Below are 22,874 nucleotides of genomic sequence, written 5' to 3'. Positions count from 1 at the left end.
CACCCAGCAGAGCCTGGCTCCATCCCCTTGGCACTCACTCTCCTCACATTTAACAGCAATGCAGGAAACGTCTTCATTGAATCTTTGGGGATGTCATGCTCTAGACAATGATTTGAGTTTACATCACACTTAAAGAAATTCTAAAATAAAGACATCAATATATTAAGCAAAAGAAAGTGCAAAAAAAAGAGTCATCTGGAATTCATATGAATGGAGATTCTCTGTGTGAGTCTCAAAGTGCTATTGGTACCCCTTTATTAGGCCCACAGGAAGACTAGAGAGGAGTAGCAACAGAAGGAAGGAATAACTGGAAAGAACAGAGTTCTGCTGCAACTCATATGGTGTGTCAGACCACAGCTCACCTTCCCTATGCTCCTCTTCCTTTAAGACTCAAAATGCTCCCATTTATACCCATTATCCTCCTGACTCCTTCCCCCTGTTTACATCAGCTCTTCACAAGACTGTTGCATAGTGGAACCACAGATTCTCTAAGGAATGGGGAAAATGCAGGGAAAGAACTTGTGCAGCACTTTGGCATGTGCATGACCAGAAGGTAGAAACTGGACATTTGCAAAGACATCAGAGCATTCCCACCTCACTTTGGCACTGTCATTTTGAGCTACAACAGCAGCACTCAAGGTTAAATATCCTAAGCCAGAGTGTCTCAAACAGGTAACACTCAGCTATCACATCCTGAATGTTCTCACCTCTGTTACCCTAATTTGTTCCCTCTCCAGTTGTTACTTCAAAACCTTTGCCTGCTGTCTTCTTCCTTCCTTTTCCAGTCCTCCTTTGTTTCACTAAAGATCAAGCACAGCTTAAGTGGCAGGCCCAAAGAGTGTCCAAACTGGCAGAACAGAGGCCACAGTGAGAGAAAAAGGCTAAGTCAGGACAAGAGTAAGCAGCTCTGCAATGAATCCTGCAGGTAGAGAGCACAGGTGTGTATATTCCTGTGTGGTAGTTTTAGGCTATGCTTTTACAATTTTTTCAGTTCTTGAATAGAAAGCAGTAAAAATGTAAATAAATCACTATGGGGTGTAAAAAGGAAAATAATGATAATCCTAGACAATCCCATTGGAGAGATAAGGGACTAAAACTAGTTGTGCCAAAACAATCTCTCTCCTCTTCTTGCTTCTTCGCTCTGGGAAAGATATTAACTTGCTTCTGCTTGACCTTGGCTGCATTGTTTTGGTTAGCCTAACTTCTCTGCTCCTTTGTCTTCTTGTTTTGTACAGGGGTGTAAGGGGGAGGCAGAGAGGGAGAAGCTAGTAGCTTCCCCTGGTCTTTGGCCAGGGGAATCCTTGTGCTGTTTAGTAATTGTCAATACCTGTAACTATTGCAAATGCTGTATATGTTTGTACGTATTCATTGCATTCCATTGTAGCTTGTAGTTTTGCTTGTAAATACAGCTTTCATTTGCTTCCAGCTGAGCTGGTCTGGCAAATTCAGTGTTGGGGGGGAGGAATTTTCAGCCCACCACATCCTTTATCTCCACACACAGAAATGAGAGTGGCAAACAGCAGCTTCCTCATAGCTCCTACTAACCCATCCTGCCCTGTTGGATAATGCTTCCTTGCACCAGGTAGAAAATTATAGAATGTCATTAGCATAGCATGTCACTTGGCCTCTCACATTTTCTTTCCTTCAATACTTCCACTATTTCAGTATTTTGCAGAGCCAGGAAGAGAGCCCAAACCTCAGAAGCCTCTTTGCAGCCCTCCCATCTTATAGACAGTGAGTCACAAATTCAACAGCACTTACCCTGAGTCTAACGCACCCTCGGCGTGATCCTCTCATCATTTTGTCTTTTGACTGAAAGAGAAAAAAGAGAGGAAAAAAAGAAGATCACTGGGTTAACACATACTGTAAGAAGTGCAAGGAGAGAATAAGCCACTGAAAGGAGCTGAGAAAACAAAAAAGCTGTCTGGACTGATCGACTGCGATGCGACTCCTGTTACCAAATAGGTTAGCTCTTGCCCAGCAGAAAACACACCTCCATGGAATGACAAGGGAATCCTGCAAGAGCTGCCCTGTGCAGGACCTGGGAGTCCTGGTGGACAACAAGTTCTGCATGGGACAGCAATGTGCCCTTGTGGCCAAGAGGGCCAGTGGGATCCTGGGGTACATTATGAAGAGTGTGTCCAGCAGATCCAGGGAGGTTCTCTTCCCCCTCTACTCTGCATGGGTGAGACCTCACCTGGAATACTGCATCCAGTTCTGGGCTCCCCAGTTCATGCAGGACAGGGATCTACTTGAAAGAGTCCAATGGAGGGCTACAAGGATGATGAAGGGACTGCCTTATGAGGAGAGTCTGAGAGACCTAGGGCTGTTTAGTTTGAAAAAGAGAAGACTGAGAGGGGATTTAATAAATGTTTATAAATAGCTGAGGGCTGGGGGTCAAGAGGTAGGGGACAGGCTCTGCTCAGTTGCACCCTGGGATAGGACAAGGGGCAATGGATACAAACTACAGCACAGGAGGTTCCACCTCAACATGAGGAGGAAGTTCTTCCCTGTGAATGTCACAGTGCACTGGAACAGGCTGCCCAGAGGCTGTGGAAACTCCTTCTCTGGAGACTTTCAAGACCCAACTGGATGCATTCCTGTTTGACCTGCTCTAAATTCTATGGCCCTGCTCTGGCAGGTGGGTTAGACTCGATCTCTGGAGGTCCCTTCCAACCCCTAACATTCTGTGATCCTGTGACCCTGCTTCAAGATGTTTTGCAGACACTTGAATAAATACTTAGAGGGTGCATTCCACACCTTTACAGAAAGTAAAACAAGAAGTGAAGAAGAAAGGAATTTGGAAATGTCAAAACTTTGGCAGTGTGTTGATTGACATCTTCCTCCTTCCTTCTCTTACTCTGAGAATAGTGTCCACTTTGCAAAATCCAGCTGTGCAGGCACAATTGTGCAAAGGAAATGATATCTGTTTCCAGATTCCCAGCCCTTTTCAGAGAGATGTCATGTTTAGACAGGTGTCTGTGCCTGCTTTCCTTAGCACAGTTAGAAAAGTTACATTTACAGCCAGTGGAGCAATAAGAGACCAGCTCAGGATTGCTCTGTGTATAACCAGTGCTCAGACCTGCAGCCTAGCCTACCTGGCAGACAGATACTGAACCTCATCTCTAGCATCTGCTTGAAGCACTGACAAGCAAATTCCAGGGGAAAAAAGCCTCAACAAACAGGCAATTGTACACAGCTAACTTGCTGCCAGTTGAAACTGTGATACCTTCAACTCTCAGCTGTTGCCTGCACTGGCTCAGGCAGACCTGTCAGTAACTTTTTGCTGTGCTACTGAACAGTGGTGGCAAGCCCAAGGAGCAAGCACACAAACTCTTTAACATTAAGAAAGAAAAAAAAAAGAAAACATCTTTCCAACAGAATGAACCAGGTTGGAAAAGACCTTTGAGATCATCAAGTCCAACCTATCACCCAACACCATCTAACCAACTAAACCATGGCACTAAGTGCATCATCCAGTCTCTTCCTAAACACCTCCAGTAATGGTGACTCCACCACCTCTCATGCCCTTGATTTCTGCCCATCTGCCCAGCCTGTCGAGGTCCCTCTGCTGATCCCTCTTCAATACTCAGCTTTCTGACAGATGCAAGAACATCTTCTGGTTTTTAACTCCACACACTTTCTGGGGGTTCAATGAGATGAACCAAAGTGAATTGAGATGAATTATCTGCTGTTGTAGCCTTCCCTGCAAAGGCAATCCTGTCTAATGTGAACCCTTCTCTCTTACTGTCCTAATATTCCAGCTACATTCTTTCAGGTCACAAAAACACAGCTATCACTGATGCCTCATGAACAGATTCTCTTGCTGTTAGCTTCAGGAACACCAACTTATTTACATCAGTATCTTAGCAGTTCCATCTAGGCGTGTGATTGTGATGTGATTATGACCTGCCCTGTTTTCACCAAAGCCATCAGACAGTGCAATCTTATTGCTATCTGTTGCAGCCACTGTTCTGAGGGCAGCTGCTGGAGGTGTGCAGAGCGCATGGGAATGCAAAATACTCTCTAGCTGACCTGAAGTATAGCGTCCAGTTCTGGAGCCCTTATTACAAGAAGGATCTGGAGGTGCTGGAAGGTGTCCAGAGAAGGGCCACAAGGATGAGCAGAGGGCTGGAGCTCCTCTCCAGACAGACTGAGAGAGTTGGGGTTTTTCAGTCTGGAGAAGGGAAGATCCTGAGGAGACCTTATTGTGGCCTTCCAGTATCTGAAGGGGGCTACAAGAAAGCTGGAGAGGGACTTTTTAGGGTGTCAGGTAGTGATAGCACTAGGAGGCAGTGGAGAAAAAATAGAAATGGGCAGATTCAGATTGGATGTTGGGAAAAAGTCTTCCCCATGAGGGTGGTGAGACACTGGCACAGGTTGCCCAGGGAGGTGGTAGAAGCCTCATCCCTGGAGGTTTTTAAGGCCAGGCTGGATGTGGCTGTGAGCAACCTGATGTAGTGTGAGGTGTCCCTGCCCATGGCAGGGGGGTTGGAACTGGATGATCCTTGGGGTGCCTTCCAACCCTAACAATTCTATGGTTCTATGATTCTAATTGCACACAGAAGAGCAAAACAATCACATTCCCTGTGTGCCAAGAGCAACAGCCTCACATTGGCACCCTTGGATTGGAACATGCTGCAGAAGCCACCTACTTGATACACTGGCACCTCTCATTGGAAGAATGCATTTAGCTTATCTATGTGGTTGGCTTTTACTGGTTAAGTGCTTGATAAGAAAGAGAATTTAAGCAGCTATTCAGAGCAAAACTGGAGATTGGGGGGGGGTGTTTAGGGATTCTCTAGGGACTTCTACACAGCTAGGGAAATACTGCTAGGGACATGCTCAGGACTTCTGTTACCTGCTTCTTCTGTTAAGGGCTCTGGGATTTCTTCTAAGGACACTCTGTGACTCTGTAATGCTAGGGATTCTACAATGCTATAATAGGACTTCTGAGAAGATGTCTGAGATTCTCTACTCTGCATTCTGGAAATCTGCTTGCAGCAGTGGCAGGGCTCTTCCCCCACCATTTGTCACATCAAAGGGCATCTGGGACTACATTCAGCTGCCCCAGGAGAGGGGAGCAATACTATCACTGGAAAACCAAGAAGAAAACAAACAAACAAAAAGATGGGAATAACAATCATCAATTTTAACAGTAACAAGTTATTATTCATCTGCTATGCATTGATGTAGCAACAAGGAAAGCATGAAGCAGTCACAGCAAACTCACTAAAGATAACTTAAAAATACAGCAAGAGGCTTTGATAGGATTAAGGTGGGTAGTGTCTTTACAAAGTGAAGGATTGGCTAAGAGGGAGTTGAAATTACCAAGAATGAACCAGGCAGTTCACTTTATCTATGTGTATGTAAATCACAAATAGCCTCTGCTAAGGGCCTCATCTGGGGTCTTGCTGGAAATCAGTAGAGGGGCTGTCTGAAGACAACAGACACTGAACACGGCCTGAACTGCTGAACTTTCAGGACAGAGCACAGGCTTAATAGACTACTAAATATTAACTTCTCCACCCAGAGAAGTGAAGAGCCTAATTTAAATGAACATGCATTGTATGATGAGAGCTCGGCACCACCGGCAGCTTGTGGCTCCCCCTGGCGGTCTGAGCAGGAACATCAGCATCACCTTAGCAGAAGGAGTCCGCTCTGAGGATGTCTCTCCAGCAGCCTGAAGAGCCCTGCAGGGTCTGCCCGCCCGGCTCAAGCTGTCCAGGCACAGCTCACGGCACCGAGCGCGGTGGGGGGGAAGGGGGACGGACATCAAACCAGGCAAAGAGCAAAGGGAACAGAAGAGACTTTTGGTTCGGTTTAGATCCCCTCAAGCAGCTACGTGCAGAGGAGACAAGAAGCAGTCCTAGTTGCAAGGGAGGGCAGGATCCCTACGACCCCAGTTTCCACGGTGCACATTAACTGTCCACACAGCTCCCAGAGATGCTGTGAAAGCCTTCCTTTTGCTTTGTAATGCAGTGGAAGCTAAGTTTAAACATTATCATGTTGTCATCTGCAAAAAGGTTCATAAGATAAATGACAGGTTCAGAGCATGGGCCTATAGCATGGTCCTATATAGATAAACCCCAGGTCCAGAGCATGACCATCTTCAGACAGCTTTAACTGGTTAATGCCACTAATAACGGAAGTGCAACCCAGCTTCATTCTCCCTCAGCAGAACACAGCACCAAACGTTCCAGGACCTGAGCTCCCTCTGCATCAAAGCGTGCAGCCACCTTCCCAGAGTCCTGTTGCTGCAGTACTTTAAAACAGAGCTCAGCTGACATCTTAGATTTGCTCTGCCCTCTAAAAGTAAGATTTTTATTAAGAATGCATTTCAAGCAGTGACAGCTTTCCCTCAGAGAATCATAGAATCATAGAGTCAGTCAGGGTTGGAAGGGACCACAAGGATCATCGAGTTCCAACCCCTCTGCCATGGGCAGGGACACCCCACACTAGATCAGGCTGGCCAGAGCCTCATCCAGCCTGGTCTTAACCACCTCCAGGGACAGGGCCTCAACCACCTCCCTGGACAACCCATTCCAGGGCTTCACCACTCTCAGGGTGAAGAACCTCCTCCTCACATCCAGCCTGAATCTCCCCACCTCCAGCTTCATTCCATTCCCCCTACTCCTATCACTACCTGAGATCCTGAGAAGTCCTTCCCCAGCCTTCTTGTAGGCCCCCTTCAGATACTGGAAGGCCACAATGAGGTCACCTCGGAGCCTTCTCTTCTCTAGACTGAACAGCCCCAACTCCTTCAGTCTGTCCTCATAGGAGAGGTGCTCCAGCCCTCTGATCATCCTCGTGCAGAGCATTATGTTTTACCCTTGAGTTGAAATTAGGCATGGACACCCTCTGTGTCCTATATGTGGTTAAGCAGCTCAGATAAATAAAGCCAACTCATAACTGTTTTGAGGAATGGTTCTATTTCACTGAACAAAAGCTCACCTAGCAGAAAGACCTCTTTGAATGGCTAATAAAGTCACATTTTACTTTCTTTTGACATTTAAAGTTTTCACATGCAGCTATTTGTGTGCGTGTGATCAGTTTTATACCCAGACAAAATGACATTTCCAATAAACTTCCAGTAGACTGCATACTGATATTGATGATAATGGAACTTGAACAGGTCACAAGCAGACAGCAACAGGAGATAAATTTCAGCTGAAACTCAGAGAACAGTTTGCAAATTGAAAAAAGCTATGCAGTATTACTGCAGAGGGAACATGGGTATCTCCCCCCAAAAGCATGGCCTCTTGCTGTTTGAACAGGGAACTTCAGCCTAGTCCCTGACTGCAAAGACTGAAAGTAAAATAAAATACTATTGGATGTAAAAGAAAAATAATGGTAAGGTCTATATAATTCATTGGCTTGATAATGGGGATATAGAACAGAGACATAAACAGTTCTTGCTCTCTTTTCTTCTCCTGTCACTTCTGCTTGCAACTTCTCTCCCTCTTCCATAGCCTTGCCAGGGGATCTCTGTTTTGAGTGCTCTGGGAGGTCGAGGAAGGGGGGAGGGAGTGGGGGAGGAGGTGAACAGGTCCTCTGGAGCCATCCAGGGGGGGGATTGAGGAGTTTCTGTGTTGTTTATAAATTGTATATATATATATTGTACATATATTGTATATTTTGTCCCTATTCATTGCATTTAGTATTTCTAGATTCTAGTTTGCTTGGAAATGGAGCTTCATTTGCTTCCATAACCTTCTGAGCTAGTCTGGCGATTTTATTTTGGGGAGTAGTTCTCTCAAATTAGTTGGGGGGGTACTTTCAACCCACCCCATGGCCTTTGTGGGTTTGCCTTTTCTATGTCCACACAGGGGAATCTATCAAATGCAGAACTGATCTAACATAAGGCATTTCAGGCAGCCCACAGCTTCTTAGAGAAATTAAAATAATGCCATTGCCTATTAAAAAGAAAAAGGGGAAAAAACCAAACCAAACCAAACCAAAATTTATATCCTAAGCCCTCAAAGGCCCACAGCCCTCTTTAGCACTACTACTATTTCATATGAGTTTTAGCTGTTGCAAGGGAAGTTTCAGACACCAGTACAAAAGCCAGCTGCTGTCTCTGCCTTCCCAGGCACCAGTTCTGCTTGTGCAGAAGTGCTCAGAACTTGAAGAGCTACATTTTCAACTCACACAATTCTGTCAGGGTAATCTCTAGCATAAATACACAGATGAGCAAAACCACTTATGACATTTATTTCCCATTAGGGATGAAGAACCAAGCTCTATTTATAAAGAGTGATATTTGCAGTTGAGCTACATCTGCAGAAGCAGCTTTAGTTGGGATCACTTGCCCTCCGAGTCATTGTTCTCATCAAACACTAAGGCAGCAGAAATAAACCCCAACAAATCAAAAATCTCACATGCTGTTCCCAGCCCACCATTCCTCTAGCTCCCTTGCGAGGTACACTGCAGTCTCAGAGGAGGACCTCCTTGAGCACAGGGACAGCACTGAACAGCCATGTTGCTTCTGCAGCTAAAGCTCTGACTTTGGAGGATGCAGTCACAAAGCAGGAGCCACAAGACTGCAGCAGTAACTGAGGATACCACTGGGGCTCATTTAACCCCAGTGGATGCCATCTATAGCTGAAAAAAGTTACAGTGACAATTTACAGTCCCTGACACGGGAAAGCACTACAGTGCTTATAAAACACTATAAGAAATTAATGCATGGGAGATCTTAACTAGATCAAGTTATAAAAGACACAGCACAACGTTAGGAGTCTGCCTTCAGCCTCCTCCCCAGGCAGCAGCTGTGTCTGCAGCAGGAGTGGGTATCTGATCACCAGGTTGATCTTTACAAATTTCTAACTGTTACTAAAAGTTCATACATTAAATTAAAATGAAAGGTCAGTCATTAAATCCTCTCTTACCTGACAATTCATTAGCTCATTAGACTCAGCTTAACTGCTTCATTCCCAACCTGCATCAACAAAAGACTTAAATAGTGAGAAACCTTAAAACTAAATTGTAATCTAGCAACAGAAACTGATCCTCTAGATTGCTACTGGTTTTATTTTGCACACCTCACAAAGTAAATATCAAAATCTTCCAACAGGGTCTCCTCCCCCCCCCCCCCCCTACTCTGCCCTAGTAAGGCCCTGTCTGGAATACTGCACCCAGTTCTGGCTCCCCAGTTCAGGAGGGACAGGGATCTCCTTGAGAGAGTCCAGTGGAGAGCTACAAGAATGATGAAGGGACTGGAGCACTGCCTGATGAGGAGAGGCTGAGAGCCCTGGGGCTTAGTTTGAGGAAGAGAAGACTTGGGAGAGGATTTAATAAATGTTTATCAATATCTGAGGGGACAGGCTCTGCTCAGTTGTACCCTGGATATAAACCACAGCACAGGAGGTTCCACCTCAACATGAGGAGGAACTTCTTCACTGTGAGGGTCCCAGTGCAGTGAAACAGACTCCCCAGAGAGGCTGTGGAGTCTCCCTCTCCGGAGACTTTCAAGACCCATCTGGATGTGTTTCTGTGTGACCTGTCCTGGATTCTATGGTCCTGCTCTGGCAGGGGGGTTGGGCTCAAAGACCAAACATTACCCATCTTGATCCAGATCCTAGAGGAGCACCCTGTTCATCAAATTAATGGAGCAGACAGTATGGCTGGCTTTGAGAGGACTGATGACACACAGTTCAGACTGGCAGTACAAAATTAACCCATCAGATATTTTTGAACAAATCTGAACAGGAACAACAAGTTTCTACTGGATGAGGATCACCAACGGCATGCATTTCTAAGTGATAATCAGCTATTGGGAGGTCTAAAACCAGACCCAAAGCCCGACTCTGAAGAGGAGTTAACCACCTCAACTATAATCCTGCAGCAATTTATTCAGTGCATCAAAGCCTGTGGTACAAATTTAAAACTACACACAAAAGTCAATTTAGTGCTGCCTAATAGCCATCAATATTTTTTATCCTGTGTCCATACATTCAGAATTCTATTTCTCACTGTACCTACTTGGCTTATAGTTTTGTTTGTTAGTGTTAGATTCACTGAGCTGTCTGCAGTGCCTGTGAGGGATCACATTAGCACAGGAAAAAGTGTCACCTCAGCTGAGAATGGAAAGCAGAGACTGCAAAGGGAATCACAGAATGTTAGGGCCTGGAAGGGACCTCAAAAGATCATCCAGTCCAGCCCCCCTGCCAGAGCACTATCAGGTCACACAGGAACATATCCAGGTGGGTTTTGAGTATCTCCAGAGAGGGAGACTCCACAACCCCCCTGGGCAGCCTGTTACAGTGTTTTGTCACCCTCGCAGGGAAAACATTTTTCCTCCTGTTTCCATGGAACTTCCTCTGCCTCACCATTGCCCCTTGTGCTGTCATTGGGCATCACCCAGCAGAGGGTGGCTCCATCCTCTTGGCCCTCACCCTGCACATCTTGATAAACATGAACAAGGACACCTGTCAGTGTCCTCCTCTCCAGCTCCCTCAGTCTCTCCTCATAAGGAAGATGTTCCACCCCCCTAATCATCTTTGTGGTTCTGCGCTGGACTCTTTCAAGCAGTTCCCTGAGGTCCTTCCCAAACTGAGGGGCCTAGAACTGGACACAACACTCCACATGCAGTCTCATGAGAGCAAAGTAGAGGGGGAGGAGAATCTCTCTTGACCTACTAACCACAGCCCTTCTAACACACCCCAGAATGGCTCTAATACATCCCAGAATGTTTGTGCAGACTTCCCCCCCACCCCCCTTTTCTTGGGAATTTTTTCACACAGCTGTTGACTGAGAAATTGTATTTGGAAAAAAACAGGAAAATGCATTCACCTGGAAGTCTCTACCATAGGGGCACTGAGCCATGACTCCCGCTTCAGAAGCATCATTTGAAATCAGGTTAAGAAGATTTGCTCTCAGTTCACCATTAAAGGTTCGTCAAACCACTGCCGAAGTTCAGGCCCTCTCTTCGGTATCTGGACTCCACAGACCACAAGCAGATCTTCAGCACAGTACAACCAGTATGCAAGTTGCAAACCAGTCTTCAAAAAGGAAGAGGGGGAAAAATATTTTTACCCCCCACAACTACTTCATCCCAGTGATGCTTCAAGAATTACAGTGGTGTTGTGCACAACTGTTTTTCCTTCCAGCCTCACTTGCTGTGCAGGGCAGCTGCTTGACTCCAGGACATTCTGAACAGCTCTCCTTTCAATGCCACCACATGGCAAATATCCACAACCTTAGGAAGTATCTTCAGGAACTGACCACCTTTCCTGTCTGCTGGCCCTGGCATTATCATTGCTTCCACAGCTGTGCCAGTTGTGCTTTCGATTTACAACACACGTAAACCAAGAACTGTCATCAGAATTGTGACCTTGAGGGGTTCTGTGGATTCTTTCTACACAAAAGCTGGGGAGGGACTGTTTAGGGTGTCAGGGGGTGATAGGACTGGGGGGAATGGAGCAAAAATAGAAATGGATAGGTTCAGACTGGATGTCAGGAAGAAGCTCTTCCCCATGAGAGGGTGGTGAGACACTGGAATAGGTTGCCCAGGGAGGTGGTGGTAGCCTCATCTCTGGAGGTTTTGAAGGCCAGGCTGCATGTGGCTGTGAGAAACCTGCTGTAGTGTGAGGTGTCCCTGTCCATGGCAGGGGGGGTTGGAACTGGATGATCCTTGAAGTCCCTTCCAACCCTGACGATTCTATGGTTCCCAAGGGTAATCAAGGCTATAGCTGATGAGTATTTAAGACAGCACTTCTACCAGGAAACATAAACAAAGAGCAAATTGCTTTCAACTCCCTCTTCCTCCCTAGCCACTTCTTTCTCTTCATGTTATTTTTTTCAGTATTTGTTTATATTGAAATGAAGGAAACAAATGACAGGACAAATTCAGCTGAAAAAAATACATCAGCATGATGGGATTAAAAAGTAACCAGTGTCTTTACAAAGGAAGAATTGTCTAAGAGAGGAGGTTGGAAGAGGAAGGGGGAAACCAGACAGTTCCCCTTATCTATGTGCATAAACAACAAAGGGGCAGCTGCAAAGTACCTTATCTTAAATTCACTGTGGATCAGTGGGAGTCTGTCTGAGGATGACAAGACACTGAACACAGCCTAAACTTCTGAACTTTCAGGCCAGAGTGCAGGCTGAACAGACTACTAAATATTAACTTCTCCACCCAGAGAAGTGAAGAACCTAATTTAAATGAACAAATGATATATGATGCGGGGGAGGTTGCATGTGAAGGGGGTCACGTAGTAGGCGTTTCGGGAAAGACTGTAAATCCTGAGTACCTGAGCTGATGGGGAAAGGGAGTGGGAAATTTGTGTCTGGGAACTTAGGATAAAAGGGGAGCCATGTCTCCCAGCAAGTTGAGAGACCCCACAAGTAATTGTATCACAGTATAGTATCAGTCAGTTGGAAGGGACCACAAGGATCATCTAGTTCCAGCCCCCCTGCCATGGGCAGGGACACCTCACACTAGATCAGGCTGGCCAGAGCCTCATCCAGCCTGGGCTTAAACACCTCCAGGGATGGGGCCTCAACCACCTCCCTGGACAACCCATTCCAAGGCTTCACCACTCTGATGGTGAAGAACTTCCTCCTCACAGCCAGCCTGAATCTCCCCACCTCCAGCTTCATTCCATTCCCCCTAGTCCTATCACTACCTGATATTCTGAGAAGTCCTTCCCCAGCCTTCCTGTAGCCCCCTTCAGATACTGGAAGGCCACAATGAGGTCACCTCGGAGCCTTCTCCTCTCCAGACTGAACAGCCCCAACTCCTTCAGTCTGTCCTCATAGGAGAGGAGCTCCAGCCCTCTGATCATCCTCGTGGCCCTTCTCTGGACATGTTCCAGCATGTCCATATCCTTCCTGTACTAGGGGCTCCAGAACTGGACACAGTACTCCAGGTGGGGTCTCACCAGAGTGGAGTAAAGGGGAAGAATCACCTCCCTTGACCTGCTGGCCACACTTCTCCTGATGCAGCCCAGGATCTGATTGGCTTTCCTGTGGACTCTCCCTTTATTCCAATCAAGTTTTACTGAACTCCTCTGTCTCCGTTGCGAACAGGAACTTACAAATCGAGAGATTTTTTTCCTTCCAAGCAGAAAGCTATTTTCCAGCTGGAATCCAGCACACAGAACAACTTTACAGCTCTTGTGCCAGCAGAAGGCAGAAAGAAGCCGCTTTTGAGATTCTCCTGTTAAATGTTGTCAGTGCAGCCAACCACACAATGAAAACCCCACAATGCTTCAACAGACTTGTATTTGCTATAGCCTCAAGAGAAGACGTTGCTGGAGTCCCCAGTCAAAGAATATTGAGGAGGGAAAAGAAGTAATTTGTCAAACCACTGGTCAAAATGATCCAAAATGGCATATGGTCATTTAGTATCATAGTATCATAGTATCAGTCAGGGTTGGAAGGGACCACAAGGATCATCTAGTTCCAACCCCCCTGCCATGGGCAGGGACACCCCACACTAGATCAGGCTGGACAGAGCCTCGTCCAGCCTGGGCTTAAACACCTCCAGGGACAGGGCCTCGACCACCTCCCTGGACAACCCATTCCAGGGTTTCACCACTCTCATGGTGAAGAACCTCCTCCTCACATCTAGCCTGAATCTCCCCACCTCCAGCTTCATTCCATTTCCCCTAGTCCTATCACTATCTGAGATCCTGAGAAGTCCTTCCCCAGCCTTCCTGTAGCCCCCTTCAGATACTGGAAGGCCACAATGAGGTCACCTCAGAGCCTTCTCTTCTGCAGACTGAACAGCCCCAACTCCTTCAGTCTGTCCTCATGGGAGAGGAGCTCCAGCCCTCTGATCATCCTTGTGGCCCTTCCCTGGACATGTTCCAGCATGTCCAGATCCCTCTTGTAATAGGGGCTCCAGAACTGGAGGCAGTACTGCAGGTGGGGTCTCACCAGGGCTGAGTAGAGGGGGAGGATCACCTCCCTCGACCTGCTGGCCACACTTCTCCTGATGCAGCCCAGGATCTGATTGGCTTTGCAGGCTGCAAGTGCACACTGAGAGCTCATGTTGAGCTTCTTGTCCACCAGCACCCCCAAGTCTCTCTCCTCTGGGCTGCTTTCCAGCCAGTCACTGCCCAGCCTGTATTTGTGCCTGGGATTGCCTCGACCCAGATGCAGGACCCTGCACTTGCTCTTGTTGAACCTCATGAGGTTGGCTTGTGCCCACCTCTCCAGCCTGTCAAGGTCCCTCTGGATGGCCTCCCTTCCCTCCAGCTCCTTATTAAAAAGAAAATAAATATTGATACCAGAAAACCATTTGCCCAATTAGTGTCATCCACGGCATTTGCATGACAAGCCCAGACAATACTCTCTGCAATAGAGCTCAGAAATAAATAAAGGTAAATACAGGGGGAAATGTGAGGATGGAAACACAAGTAAGTGTGAACATTAACGTTTTAATCTTTTGTTTTTTCTTCCTGGCTCAGACCTGATGTAAAATCTTTTTGCCTTGCTCCTTGAAAGTCCTGATCATGTCAGAAATGTAGTAATTGAAATAACTGGCTTTTGATGTATGTTTCCAAAGCATATTTAGGTTAACATCTATTCATTTTACCAAAAGGCAAAGCCTGCTAATTTAGGTGCCTTTTTTATTTTCTCCACAGGTGCAATACTATTGTCTACTACTTGTGTTTGAATGTTTAATCCACACTAAGGGCAAACTTTTCTGCAATCTCTTTTAAGTTACTCCCAATGACAACTAACTACAACAGCGCAGGAACACATCTCTGAAGAGCAGGTTTCTGGATGCAGCTTGGATGGAAAGTTCAGCTGCATAAGAAGTTACTACCCTGCTGTTTTCCACAGTTCCTCTGCCAAAGGTTACTTGGTTACTAGATCTGCTGGAGAAAGTGTAGCTTTCTGGACTGCAATGCACTAAGGCCATGAGCAGGTAAATGCTGATCAGTTAATTGTAATCTCTCCTATCAGCAAAACTGTTGCCAGAATCCAGGTCTATAAAGCCAGGCTGAAGCAGCCTCAGCCTACCCCACCCATGCATTGCGCTCCTAGGGAAGGGCTGGTTTCAGGCTCAAAAATCATTGTAACACGCAGGCACAGCAAAGCAACTCTATGGTTTCAGACTGAAATTGGCTCCAAACACACAGAGCATGCTGGTCTGCATGCATTGGAAAGCCTTAAATCAAAACACAAGTCACAGGATCAGAGAGTGTTAGGGGTTGGAAGGGACCTCTGGAGTCCAACCCCCCTGCCAGAGCAGGACCATAGAATCCAGCACCGGTTGCACAGGAACACATCCAGACAGGACTGGAAAGTCTCCAGAGAAGGAGACTCCACAACCTTTCTGGGCAGCCTGTTCCAGTGCTCTGTGACCCTTACAGTAAAGTTCTTCCTCACGTTGAGGTGGAACTTCCTGTGCTGTAGTTTCCATCCATTTCCCCTTGTCCTATCACAGGGCACAAGTGAGCAGAGGTTGTTCCCTTCCCTGTTGACCCCCAGCCCTCAGATGTTGATAGACATTGATTAGATTCCCTCTCAGTCTTCTCCTCACCAGACTACACAGCCCCAGGTCTGTCAGCCTCTCCTCATCAGGCAGTGCTCCAGTCCCTTCATCATCCTCATAGCCCTCCATTGGACTCTCTCAATTAGCTCCTTGTCTCTCTTGAAGTGGGGAGCCCAGAACTGGATGCAATATTCCAGGTGTGGTCTCACCAAGGCAGAGTGGTCTGCATGTACAGAATCACAACAGGGCCTTTTTCCCACATAAATAATGCCCCCAAATGTGCTGACATTCCAGGTGTATGTTGCTTACTTATCACAGCCTTATAAACTACTGTTCAGGAGTTAGGACTCTAAAACTAGAGGTAGAGCTGAAAGAAACATCCCACTGACTTCTCAATACTAATATTAGCACTTGAAAGGCTTGTGGTCAGCTGGCACTGGATTTGAATTACCTTTCAAACTCATGCTGCAGCTGACCCTGCAGCCGTGTGGGCAGCCATGTCAGCAGACACGAAGAAGCCTGTGTGCTGAAGGGTCAGCTCCTTTGGTAGCTGGTACCCTCAGGTACAAGAATGAATGCAAATGTCTAGAGAATAGCACAACATGTACTTCACAGACATGTGCAGAACAGGCAGAACAAGCATAAGGAAAGCACTCTCAAGTAAATGTTAACTACAGACAAAGTGGCAAAGGCACACAAAGCAGAGAACATGATTTGATTTCTTGTACCCAACTTGAATTTTTTTGGGACAGGTAGGTAAGGGGGGAAAAAATGTGAATTATAAGTCATTATAATAACAAAGAACATAATAGAATCATATAATTGTTAGGATTGGAAGGGACCTCAGGGGTCATCTAGTTCCAACCCCCCTGACATGGGCAGGCACACCTCACACTACAGCAGGGTGCTCAGAGCCACATCCAGCCTGGCCTTCAAAACCTACAAGGATGAGGCTTACACCACCACCCTGTGCAAACTGTTCCAGTGTCTCACCACCCTCTCATGGGGAAGAACTTCTTCCTAACATCCAATCTGAAGCTACCCATTTCTATTTTGCTCCATCCCCCCTCAGTCCTATCACTACCTGACACCCTAAAAAGTCCCTCCCCAGCTTTCTTGTAGACCCCCTTCACATACTGGAAGGGCACAACAAGGTCTCCTCAGAGCCTTCTCCAGACTGAATAGCCCCAACTCTCTGTCTGTCTTCAATCTGTCTTCATAAATTACAACAAAGTGTAATAATATGTAGGGATACCCAGTGACAGGAAACCATGAAGTACAAGAATTGAGTTTTATTGAGCAGGTGAAGACCACAGAAGGAAAGCCATTGCCATAGCCAGAATGATTACTGTATGCATCAGTCACCAGCCAGCGCTGCTGTTTCTGTAGGTGGAGCATTAAATGACTTTGCACCTTGGATCCCTACTTACCTAGACTACAGTCACTAAAATTCATCTCAGTCAAACAGTTGACATTTGAACAGCCAGTAAAATACGACTATAAACTTTTATTTCTTCATCCCTATTCCAGGTGAGAGATTTTCAACCCGCACGAACCAAAACTGTTTTGAGAGTCTGTAACTGGTTTACGCTGAGAGCCTCATAAACTGCTATGTCTGGCAAGGCAAACTCTCTCCCGGTAGGGCTGCAAATCCAGGTTTAGAGGGGAATATTTTATTCTATGCAATACTTCTGTATGAAGATGCATTCGCAGGCAACCTGATATTACTACTCCAAGCGAAGTGATTTGCTGGAAATCTGTTGCAGTTTACTACAGGTTAAATGTTTGTGTTTTATCCAGACTGACACACACGCTAAACAAAACTCAGTGGTGCATGCAGGTGGCTCAGCCAGTTCACCTTCTCAAGTAAGGGAATTAAAAAAAAATAATAGTCATCTGTACTCTTGAACTATTTGTCAATGAATTCGGATTTTTATAGAAGCAGTTGAACCAGCTAGAAAGTCAGGATCTGCCAGTGGTTACACAAAAAGCCCCAAGGTGGCAAGGAGAACATCGCTGTCTCCTTAACAGGCTGCACTTCAAAAGTTGGAGCTTGCAAGTAGGAAGCGCTGACGGGAAGTCTCAGGCGCGGCGGCGACCCGCGGCTGAGGCAGCGAGCTCGGCTGTAACGCGCCCGGGCGCTCGGCAAGGGGTGACCGGGGACGCCTGCTCCGCGCAGACGTTTCTGAGCCAGCCGCCCGGGAAGGCGACACAGTCACCGGACGAATGAGGACAAGTTCCGCTGGACAGACAGGGGAACGCTGGGGCGGTAGGAGCCGGGAGCCCGAGGCCATTACCGAGCGAGACACTGCACCACCCAGAGGGAGCGGGCTGGCCCCGCTCCCCCGGGGCAGTGGGGTCGTCACCCGCCCAGGGGCGGGTGTGAAGCCCCAGGAGCCACCCACTCTTAAGAGACTCCAGAAGCGGCTCTGGATCCACCGCCCGGAGCGCACTCCCTGCGCCAGGGAAACTGCCACTGCCCGCCAACGGCCACTGCCCGCCAACGACCCCGCCCCGGAGCCGCCCCCTCCCCCCGCGCCGGCCGCCAACAATAACAGCGCCGCTCGCCCCCACGGCGCGATCTCCCCGCAGGGCCACCCCATTGGCTGCTCCCGCCGCCTCCTCCTTCCCCATTGGCCACCCCAGCGCTCACACCGCCCCGAGTCCCCTCCCCGCCCCCACCCTGCGCTCCAGCCGCTCTCCGGGCTCTTCGCCCGCCCGGCCCGCCGCTACCCCTCACCGTGTAGTAGGAGAGGAGCCCGGCGTTGTAGTCCAGCACGAACCAGCGGTACTGCCAGCCCTTCATGACATTGGTCCATTTGCTCAGCGGGCCCTCCATGATAGACGCCATCTTAGGCACCGAACCGGCACCACCACACACACAAACCGCCTGCTCGGTGAGGGGAGCCGGCGAGAGACAGGGCGCGCGCCAGCGGGGACGGGCGGGGCACGCAGCGAGGGGCGGGCGCGGCTGCCACGCTTCCCGCGGGGCGGGCGGGGAGGGGGCGTGGTCTGCGCGCGCGCGCGCGCGTCGGGGGAGGGGCGGGGCTGAGCCGCGCCTGGGAGGGCAGCGCTAGGGAGTGGAGGTGCGGTGAGGGGAGACGGGGAGGAGAGGGGGAGGAGGCGAGAGGAGACGGGGAGAGGAAAGCAGAGCAGAGCGGGGCCCAGGGTGTGTGTGGCATTTGTCCTTGGGCGTGCTACCTGAAGGATCTAGTCCGTGCAGTGAGGCGGCTTCCCCTCACGGCTCGGGGGGGGCGGAGGATGAGGCGCGGCGACAGTGAGGTGGTGAGAGCCCTGCTGCTCGGCTGCGGGAGGGTGGGACGGCGTTAGCCTCTTGCCTCAAACACAGCACCAAGGCGCTTCGTGATTTCGCCGCTGTGATTGTCCCTTTGCCTCTCCTTTGTTTCCCTATCCAAAGAGCCTCTTCAACTCGCCAGTGGAGTCCAGGGGTCCGGGTCTTTGCCTGAAGGGGCTACATGACTAGAGGGCATAAAAAACATTCATGACTTGAGATAACCTTTTAAGGGTAAGGCTGCTTTCAAGGGGACACAGCTTCCTGTGGTCTGATCCAAGAATGTGGAATGAATTCCCCAGGAGTTACAGACAATTCGTTCAGTGCGAGACTCGTTCTTTGGCACGGATCATTTCTGACATAAGCACAGAACTTCAGTTGTACTCTTGACACAAAAACTTCAAAGGACCCACGGAGATACTCGTGTTCCTTCCTGTGACTTGACAATACCAACAGCAAAAACTGCTTTTGCCATGCGGTGTGTGTTTTTCATGTAGCCCTTACAGCGTCCATGGACTAACTTTAAAATCAACAAGAAAAACTATTTCTTTCCTTTAATATCAATAAAAGAACCACCACCAAAACCTAATGTTTTCCTTTAATATAAAATCTTTTATAGTAGGACTGAGAGGTGTAGTGTCTTAAAATGTTGCACCTTTATACTAAGTTAAGCTAATTTTCATAGAGGAATGACCCCAGTGGCCCCTTTTGTGGAAAAAAAGAAGCACTCAAAGGCACAGTCCTTGTGTTTGGTTTTAGGAAATAGGAAATACTTCCATGCTTCTAATTGATCCTGCTATTTTAAATGGCACATTGCTTACCAGTTCATTACCCAGTGGAATTTATAGCGTTACTTTTATATACCCCTTGGAGTCACCTGGTGCTGTGTTCCTGAGTGGTGTGTTAAACCAGTTCAATCTAGCATGTGCACAACTCAGTCTTGAACCTAGCTCTCTTGATTTTGATTATGTTCTTTCTCAAGCTGCATGTGACCTTTGTAGCCTGTTTTCCTCTTCAGTTTCACTGACCAAAGTGGGCTGCCTAGAGATTATACACAGGCAAGCAAAACAAAAAACATCAGATGGTGCCAGAACATGACTAGTACTTCCATTTAAAGCTGTAGTTGGACTGGAGCTTTATCATCTCAGATCACTCCTTTGACTGTATTATACCACGACAAGAGTCGAAACTCTGCACACAGCTTGTGCAAAAACCTGCTGGTCTTGATGGTGAAAGGGCTGCCTGTAGGCAGAGCATTCTCCATTAAATTCTTGACAGAAGAGCTTTCTGGTTTCACACTGATTTCCAGCCACAACATTCATCCCATAAAGTGTCCTCTGAGGTACCTGGGCTGTCCCAGCAGGAATGTGTGGGGGAATCCTCTGATATGCCAAATCCTTGCTGTGTTTTCCAGGACATACGAACTGCATATCTAAAAAATTCCTCCTGCGTTGTTTTCCTTTGTCCAAGCTTGTCCAACAAATTACATCTGGGGGTTTTAGGTCATTTGAGTTTAAATCTGTGTGGTTTCTAGGCAAGAGGAAGGCACTGCTGATTTAAATATCAGTGAAGGACCTGAGTAGAAGGAATGAGAAACAGGAGCATGCTGGAAGTCTGATTCTTTACGAGGAAAATGCTTTGCAATTGTAAATTTTCCAGCGATGAAGTTGTGTGGCTTGTGGGTTTCTTTAAGGGTGTCTGGGAGTGTGGCCAGCAGCAGTGAAAGTAGCTTTAGCTACTTCCAACAGCTGCAATTGCTTGAGGTTCTGTAGAACATAAGGAAGCCATTTGAGAAAAGAATAAATGACGTTTCCTTTTCTCACTTCAGGCATGAGCTGGTAGCTTCATTTTGTATTTCTTGTCCTATCAGGTCATCATGTCAGCTATTGACAACATAATCATCATAATTAAGAAATTATGTTATAGCCTAATTTTGGAGTCTCCTTCTCTGGAGACATTCAAACCCCACCTGGACATGTTCCTGTGTGACCTGCCCTCCCTGGTCCTGCTCTGGCAGGGGAGGGGGGGGTTGAACTGGATGATCTCTGAAGGTCCCTTCCAACCCCTAATGTTCAGTTATTCTATGATTCTTTTCCTGCTTGTATGCAGCATGTATTGCCTTTTACTTGTACCTTCAGGAAAAAAAAATCCTCCACTTGAAGATTTTTGGTAATGGTTAACAAATGCACTACTAAGCTGCAGTCAAACAGAAGATGAAGCCTTCTGTCTCATCTTCAGTCCCCTGCCACTGTCCTTTAAAGGTATTTTCCAGTCCTTCTATGTGCATGCCGACTACACTAAGGGCAGGAACAATGACAGAGCCTAAGCATTTTTCATTTCATTTGACAGAATTATGTCTGGGTTAGGGGGCTGTGGAGAGGAAGATAGATGGGAGAGAATCTCCTTTACTCTGCAAGCAGTCAATAGAGTATGTGAGTAAGTGGCATCATAAGTAGGTTTTCTAAACAGATTTATTACACCATCACTGTTAATAAATATTTATGAAATAAAAAAAAAGCATTAAGGTGGAACAAAACCAGTAGCTGCTTCTCTGTCTTTCTGAGGCAAACAAATAATTCTATCTTGGGTCCCTTTTGGCAATTCCTGTGTGATCCCAGCAAATACAAACCATTAGCAATAAGTGTTCCAAATGTTCCAAATCATGTCCATTTTAACCTACTTTTTTCTCTGATTGCAATGAATTGCCACCAGTTCCTTTTGGTCAGGGTAGAGGAACCTTGCTGAGGGCTAATCAGACCTTCCCTGTCTTCTAAATGACTCCATATTAGCATATACCAGAAGAAATCACATTAAATGGAATTGAAGTCCCCAGGCCTCAGAGTCCCTGTTTCATTTCTACTTAGAGCTTGTGACTGTGTTTCATAGGGGACTTTCCTTTCAGAACATTATAAATTTTACCTTATTATTGTCCAGCTTCTCATCTTTTCGCTGCATGTTTAGAGTGTTATGTTCTTGGAGCCATTTCCCCAAAACACATGGAATGTGTTCAGCCAAAGTGGGGGAATGTTTAAGAGCTGAAGAATCTCTGTTGCATTTAAAGCAGAGATTGTTTTAAAACTAAGATTTATTTTATCTTTAGTCATTTAAACCAGTGTGTCTGGAGGATGATGCAGCAGAGAGACCTTTGACTGCCCTGTCTGGCACCAATATATTAGAAGAATAGAATAGAAATAGAAATAGAAATAGGAATAGGAATTAGAATAGAATAGAATAGAATAGAATAGAATAGAATAGAATAGAATAGAATAGAATAGAATAGAATAGAATAGAATAGAATAGAATAGAATAGAATAGAATAGAATAATAAACCAGGTTGGAAGAGACTGAACTAGGAAAGGTTTGTCAGGTGTTGGCAGTATTTGTTACAGAATCTCAGAAACATTCAGGTTGGAAAAGACCCTCAGGATCACCAAGTCCAACCCAGAGCCCTATTCTACAAGGGTCACCCCTAAACCAGATCCCCAAGCACCACATCTAAACCATCTTTAAACACATCCAGGGTTGGTGACTCAGCCACCTCCCTGGGCAGCACATTCCAATGCCTGACCACTCTTGCCATGAAAAAAATCTTCCTAATGTCCAGTCTGAACCTACCCAGTTACAGCTTGAGGCTGTTCTCTCTTGTTCTAGCACTAATTACCTGTGAGAAAAGACCAGCACCAACTTCTCCACAACCTCCTTTCAGGTACTTGTAGACAGCAATGAGGTCTCCCCTCAGCCTCCTCTTCTCCAAACTAACCATCCCCAGCTCCTTCAGTTGCTCTTCATCAGATTTATTCTCCAGGCTCTTCCCCAGCTTCCTTGCCCTCCTCTGCACTGGCTGCAGCACCTCCACATCTCTCTTGGATTGAGGTGCCCAAAACTGGACACAACACTTGAGGTGTGGTCTCCCTAGAGCTGAGTGCAAGGGAACAATCACCTCCCTGCTCCTGCTGGACACAGCATTTCTAATCCCAGCCAGGATGCCATTGGCTATCTTGGCCACCTGGGCAGACTGCTGGCTGCTTGCCCATTAGAATCCCCAGGTTCCTTTCTGCCAGGCAGCTTTCCAGCCACACTGCCTCAAGCCTGTAGCATTGCTTGGGGCTGTTGTGACCCAAGTGCAGCACC

At 47.1% G+C, this 22,874-nt stretch overlaps 2 protein-coding genes across 4 annotated transcripts in view; one reads left to right on the top strand and one right to left on the bottom strand.

The window, feature by feature from the left end:
- OSBPL9 (oxysterol binding protein like 9) overlaps positions 1–18,375 on the bottom strand; it is a 92,885-nt gene extending 74,510 nt beyond the window's left edge. For both annotated transcript variants that reach the window (XM_068140581.1, XM_068140582.1), the window contains exons 1-2: positions 18,192–18,375; positions 1,762–1,812 (exon numbers count right to left, since the gene is read on the bottom strand). In XM_068140581.1, the coding sequence (XP_067996682.1) occupies positions 1,762–1,812; positions 18,192–18,302 (162 nt within the window). In that variant the 5' untranslated portion in view covers positions 18,303–18,375. The remainder of the gene's footprint in view (positions 1–1,761; positions 1,813–18,191) is intronic.
- The window catches only part of EPS15 (epidermal growth factor receptor pathway substrate 15), a 96,312-nt gene continuing 91,693 nt past the window's right edge, over positions 18,256–22,874 (top strand). For both annotated transcript variants that reach the window (XM_068140578.1, XM_068140580.1), the window contains exon 1: positions 18,256–18,348. In XM_068140578.1, coding sequence (XP_067996679.1) covers positions 18,256–18,348 — 93 coding nt within the window. The remainder of the gene's footprint in view (positions 18,349–22,874) is intronic.

The sequence above is a fragment of the Melanerpes formicivorus genome, unplaced genomic scaffold, assembly GCF_026170545.1.
Source record: "Melanerpes formicivorus ecotype bairdi unplaced genomic scaffold, bMelFor1.0.p_v2 SCAF_7, whole genome shotgun sequence".
NCBI classification, from domain to species: domain Eukaryota; kingdom Metazoa; phylum Chordata; class Aves; order Piciformes; family Picidae; genus Melanerpes; species Melanerpes formicivorus.
The sequence above is the reverse complement of the archived record's forward strand: the minus strand, read 5'-3'. Positions and strand labels throughout refer to the sequence as shown.